The sequence below is a fragment of a genome, unplaced genomic scaffold, assembly GCF_019419815.1.
Source record: "Pyrus x bretschneideri cultivar Hongxiangsu unplaced genomic scaffold, Pyrus_bretschneideri_v1 Contig61, whole genome shotgun sequence".
NCBI classification, from domain to species: domain Eukaryota; kingdom Viridiplantae; phylum Streptophyta; class Magnoliopsida; order Rosales; family Rosaceae; genus Pyrus; species Pyrus x bretschneideri.
Window position 1 is genome coordinate 1242455 of NW_025999800.1, and position 6640 is coordinate 1249094.

The window sequence follows — 6640 nt, forward strand, 5'->3', positions numbered from 1 at the left end:
GTTCGAAGAACAAGGTTTTGGGCCTAGACTTCTGGGCATGATTCAGACAATTTTCAGCCATCTTTTGAACTTAAAACAGGTATAAATCGATTCCTGTCATTGATTATATAAATTTTCATGTTTGGATCGTGTGATTTGATTGAAAAATGAGAAAGTTATAACGATTTAAGGTTTGCCCAATTTTTGGTGAACCCGTGACCTTCCAGACTATTTTCTGGCCAAAATACGGCGATTTAGCGTTGAAAAAGGTGCCAATCTGTTCGTCTCGTTCCACACTATGATTTTCATTTTTGAATCACTCAATTTCATTGAGTATTGACAAAGTTATGGATCTTTAAAGGTTGACCAGAAATTCTGGCGAGAACCTAGTTTTTTTCTGCGGGCAGCCGTCTTTCACACCATTTTTCGGCCACCTTTTGGACTCCAAGTAGATATAATATTGTTCTACACTTCTCTAACTTCATTTTGGTATATTATGGGTCGAATTTGGTTGAGAAATAAGTGAGATATGGAGTTCTAAAGATTGCTAGAAAATCTGCAAAATCTGCAAAATCCGACGACCGGAGAGGTTGAAGAAGAGGAATATTCAGAATATTCCTTGCGTTGACAGTTGATTTTTGTTGATTCTTTTCGGGTTTTGACCCAGGATCTAACTTAGGATAATTCAACGTTCTAAAACCATTTTTGACGTCCGTTTAGTGAAATTCTAATGTTTTAATGTAGTTTCATAGTTAATCGGCTAATTGACTGCCACATGAATTTGTGAATGACGAAATTCGACCGTCGGATTGTGGTAAGATTTTAGTATGTTATTCTAGAAGTATAATGTGGATCTTTAAAAGTTACGGATCCGAAATCCGAAGTGCAGATCTTCCAGAACGAGTTACGTAGGATTATAAACCTTACCATCGATTTTTGTCGGCAAAATGATATTTTCTAGTAGTAGATGTTGACTCATATCTGAGACTTGAACCATTTACGCCACATACATTACTCCAAAATATTTTACGTATTTCAGGGTTTTTATTTTTATTTTTATACTACCCTTAAGAAAAGAAAGAAAAAATGTGGAGGGTTGTCGGCTTGGCTACCTAGCTAGCTAGCTCTTCCCTTTGCCCCTTGCAAACGTCCCCTTAATATCCTATTGGCTATAACGTCACTTCACTCTCCAATTCCTCCTTATAAATTCAGTCCTTCTCTTCTAGTCTTTTGCTCACAAAAACTAAATTAACCATATAGCAGTTAAATAATCACTTAAAAACATGGGGAGAGGAGAGTTCAAGGTGACGATGAGCAACCAAGAAGTGGTGGCAGGTGCCTTGCCACTGCAAGAGTATTGGCTACCACTCTCCAACCTTGACTTGCTTTTGCCACCTTTGGACGTGGGAGTTTTCTTTTGCTACAAAAATAAGCAAAGCATGAGCTTTGGGTCCATGGTTGGGGTTCTGAAGAAGGCCATGGCTCAAGCTCTTGTGACTTTCTACGCCTTATCCGGTGAGGTGGTACCGAACTCTGACGGGGAGCCTGAGATTCTATGCAACAACCGCGGCGTTGATTTCACCGAAGCGTTTGCAGATATTGAGCTTAAGGAGCTCAACTTTTATGACCCTGATCAGAGCATTGAGGGCAAGCTGGTGCCCAAGAAGAAGCATGGCGTCTTGGCTGTCCAGGTTTATACCTAACTATCATGTCATTTCCTGTTACATGTTTCGAACGTTTCTACTGTGTAGTTGAAATGTGCATGTATTATGGAATGTAATTATGAATATGAACTTGTAACACGTAAAATATTTTAAAGGAACAGTACCTGTCACATTGATCTACAATGCACTCACCAAGTTTTTAACTCACCAATTTTCTTTTCCTAAGTACGGATGATTCGCTTTGACAAAATATTTCCAACACCACGCGAGAAGGACAATTTTTTTAAGAGTAGTGCAATCAACACACCTATTTTTACCTTTACACACCTCTTTCAGTTTTCAACTATTGGATCGAATGAATTGAAGATACCAATAGACAAAAATTAACAAAAGTGTATGGAAAATAAAAAATGTATGTGAATACTACGACTTCTTTTTCTAATTACTTACCGTAAAAAACTCTATGGTGCTTTGGGTTATAAAATACTCCGAGAATTGAACCCCCCCCCCCCCCAACACAAAACAACAAAAAAAAAAAAAAACATTTTTCAGTTAAAAATAATTATATTTTTTTTATTTAAAAAAGAAATTTCTAACATTATGGAAACAAATTAAATTACGAGTAATGTTATTCTTACCATCTAAATATACCATAATTTTATACCATCTTATGTGGCAATTGAGATGAACATCCACATCAGTTAAAAAAATCTCATGTCAACTAAGGTGGATATTTACGATTTTACTCAATGATTTTTATTAATAAAATAATTAAAAAATAATAATGAAACCTACTTGCTCCCGTTTTCAAGCCTCACCGATGGGGCCTCCTCCCTCTTCGCTCTCTAATTTCACCTTCCTTCACCTGACTGATTGATGGTGCTCGACCCCCTTCATCACTGCCAATTGACCGAATATCCTAATGGTGCGCCCAGTGATTGTTTTGCTCTGCCACCAAATCAAGTTTGCAATTTTAATGGTTTATGCCTTCTAGCCAAACATTGGATTTCATAGGTTTTTAATTCCAGCAACATTGAACAAAAATTTGAAAAGGATTGGATACGATATTTTCCTTTCTGTTCTACTGTTGAGGATCTTCCGAATGGAAGAAGATTTGGAAGACAACCTCTTTTACTCTTTCTTCATGGACCTTTGGTTAGCACCAAAATCTTTTCCTAATCCTCTATAGGAATGAAAATTTCATTCCATGTTATATTATCATCTGGTGGACTCAAATCAGGTGGAGAGATGAAACGTATCTAACAGGGAAGTTGAACGGGTAGGGTTTAAGCAAAAATAAATAAAAATTAAATAAATAGAAATTCCACCTAGTTTGACACCTAAGCTTCCACATCATGTGGTATTCTAAATGTGGTATAATAAGATGGTAAGAATAGCATTATTGTTAAATTACAGGTAACTGAGCTCAACTGTGGTGGTGTGGTGGTGGCATGCACATTTGATCATCGCATCGCAGATGCCTACTCAACCAACATGTTTCTGGTCTCATGGGCTGAGATGGCTCAGTCCAAATCCCTCACCATCCAACCAACTTTTCGTCGTTCCTTGCTTAACCCTCGTCGTCCTGGTCACATCGACCCCTCCCTAAACGACATGTACGTGCCCATCACGGCGTTGCCGCTTCCCAGTAAAGGCCGTACTACTGATGATCATGACCATCTCATCAGCCGCATATACTATATCACATCCGAGCAGCTTGAAAATCTCCAAGCCCTAGCTACCTCCAATGGCTATAAAAGGACCAAGCTCGAGTCCTTCTGTGCATTCTTGTGGAAAATGGTAGCAAAATGTGACACTAGTAATGATCGTGCCCAAAAACTATGTAAAATGGGCATTGTTGTTGATGGACGGACAAGATTAAGTGAGGGAAATTACCAAAACGACCATGCAACTCTAATGGCTGCATACTTTGGAAATGTGCTGTCTATTCCATTTGGTGGGGAAAATATTGAAGACCTAACAGAGAAGCCACTGAGTTGGGTAGCTAAGGAAGTCCATGATTTTTTGGAATGTGCTGTGACCAAGGAACATTTTTTGGGGTTGATAGATTGGGTTGAGGCTCATAGACCAGTGCCATACTTGACCAAAATATACGACAGTGGGAGCAATGAGGGGCCAGCATTTGTTGTGTCGTCCGGCCAACGGTTCCCCAGCTCCAAGGTGGATTTCGGGTGGGGCTCGCCTGTTTTCGGGTCGTACCATTTCCCGTGGGGAGGCAGTGCTGGGTATGTTATGGCAATGCCAAGTCCAGTTGGTAATGGTGACTGGATTGTGTACATGCACATGATGAAGGGGCAGGTGGAGTTGATGGAGAAAGAGGCTGCTCATGTGTTAAGGCCCTTGACTTTTGATTATCTTAATTAGGTAAATTTAGATATAATCAAGTAGTGTTGCCTAGCTATTTCATTATTCCTTATCAGTAATCTAGCTCTTGCTGCAATATATTGTATCTTCTTTTTATCAAAATGATGCAAGAGACTTTTGGTTTGCTTGGATATTGTTGATCCTAAATCTAAAAACTACTAAGCTACAGTGGCGCGTAGGTCGAGTAACTAATGAGTTAACTATGTCCTTCGGTTGATGCGGGGCGTGCCAACTCGTCGGCCAAGCTCAGCCAAGGAGTAAAATTTGTTGATGCTACGTTGAACGCGCTACTGACTTCTAGAATTTGCAACTGCGGCCAAGGAAGAAACACGTCTCGGCCTTCGGGTTCTCGAGCCTAAATACAAGGCTGCTAGTTCTACGAAGTTCAATATCAAATTTGGCTTTCAATGTGCCGAATGTAGTAACCTGTAACACCTCACTTCACCGTGGGGAGGCAATGCTGGGTATGTCATGCCAATGCCAAGTCCAGTTGGTAATGGTGACTGGATTGTGTACATGCACATGATGAAGGGGCAGGTGGAGTTGATGGAGAAAGAGGCTGCTCATGTGTTAAGGCCCTTGACTTTTGATTATCTTAATTAGGTAAATTTAGATATAATCAAGTAGTGTTGCCTAGCTATTTCATTATTCCTTACCAGTAATCTAGCTCTTGCTGCAATATATTGTATCTTCTTTTTATCAAAATCATGCAAAAGACTTTTAGTTTGCTTGGATGTTGTTGATCCTAAAAACTACTAAGCCTAAGTGGCGTGCAGGCCAAGTAACTAATGAGTTAACTATGTCCTTCGATTGATGCGGGGCGTGCCAACTCGTCAGCCAAGCTCAGCCGAGGAGTAAAATTTGTTGATGCTGCGTTGAACGCGCTACTGACTTCTAGATCTTGCAACTGCAGCCAAGGAAAAAACACGTCTCGACCTTCGGGTTCTTGACCCTAAATACAAGGCTGCTAGTTCTACGAAGTTCAATATCAAATTCGGCTTTCAATGTGCCGAATGTAGTAACCTGTAACACCTCACTTCGCCGAGATGGTTAATGAGATAACCTCTACCAATAAAGATTCGAAAATCCTTCTCGACCGAGACTTGGATAGATAACCAGTCAGCCTTGATGCAGTCCTGTTTATCCAAACTAAAGGTGCTCCGGGAACGGCTGATTCTACAGCAACAGTGTTGTTTATCCAAACTGAAGATGTCACCGGTTGCCTTCACAGTGCTGTTTATCCAAACTGAAGGTGTGTTAGCGAAAAAAGAAAATAAAAATCTCAAGATGTTTGAGAGGTTTACGCAGGCCAATTTCTGTGTTGAATTGAAGGGGCCCCCAAATGTTGTCTGCAACTCTATATTTATAGTAGCTATCTTTTGCTTGGCACAGCTTGATAGCTTTGTAGAGTCCAATTGTCGCTCTAACTTTGTAGAACATCACTTAACTCAAACTTGTGTCCCATCACCTTAGCCGTCCAATATCTCCAAGATATGATAAAGGCTATCTCTTAATTTTCCTTGAAAAAATTAAATATATCTTCCCACATACGTGGCCTGACCAAATGAATGCATCATATTCCAACCGAAACTTCTGTTTCTCCACTATATTGGTCCAAGTGTAACCATGCATGCATGATAATTAAAATACCATGGTTGATAGTTTTGCATTATCTGCAAAACCACCCTGATCTCATCACATCACCTCATTTTAACTAATGCAAAAGGCATATCCACATGTTGATCATCCAATATTAATTGCATCCTTGTGGTATTGTTCCACATGGTTTTGCATGTAAGATATGACTTTAATGCTGCACGGCATTTCACATAACCTCTTTTGCATTGAGCTTTAAGTGTATCACAACTCTGTACACTTTAAGGATATTTTCAAGATAATTACTATGATAAAAAAAACAATAGTAATGTTAAGAAAAATCTCTAATCATCCAACGACCTCGATTATTTGAGCCGATAGTGTAATTTTGAGTCCAAACAGATATATATGGTTAATATCAATATTAGTCATCTATGGTTGATATTAATCTCATTCCACTTCTCTTTGCAGTCCAATTTTCCATCACATTGTTAATTAATTTGTCTACCTACATTAAAGATCCCCTCTATTTAATCAAGGTAAAAATATTACTTCTAAATTATAGAAGAGTATAAGCAATTATCCATCATTCTAGGATTCATATAGCCGACCCCACTTAATGAAAAAAGGCTTTGTTGTTGTTTTGTATAAGTAATTATCTGTTGTATAAGCTAGTGGACGTCTGGGTGACTCCTTCGGGATTTTCAACGATTCGATTATGATTTCATAACGTATGAATTTAAAAGTGGTCAAATTAGTAGAGAATGGTATTGTGCTTCGTTGGTTCTTTGATATGATATATGCTGTGAATTGTGGTATCATGTTGGGAAATCATGATTTTCATGTGGGTTTGTTTTGTAGCCCTGAGTCTAGTAATTTCATGCTTGTCAAGTTCTAATGATTGAATGAGAAAATGTTATGCCTTTCAGTTTAAACGGATTGTGATATATGACAATTGTGGTGAATGGTGAACTATAAATGGCTTGATCCCTTTTCAGGGTACGTAGGCAGTCTAA

General features: G+C 38.9%; 1 protein-coding gene across 1 annotated transcript; it reads left to right on the plus strand.

Annotated features, from left to right (window-relative positions):
* Positions 1-1208: 1208 nt before the first annotated feature.
* On the plus strand, positions 1209-4762 carry LOC103936844 (coniferyl alcohol acyltransferase). The gene is made up of 2 exons (XM_018644908.2): positions 1209-1670; positions 3060-4762. The coding sequence occupies exons 1-2, from the start codon at positions 1263-1265 to the stop codon at positions 4026-4028; spliced, it is 1377 nt and encodes a 458-aa protein (XP_018500424.2). The 5' UTR covers positions 1209-1262; the 3' UTR covers positions 4029-4762.
* Positions 4763-6640: the final 1878 nt, after the last annotated feature.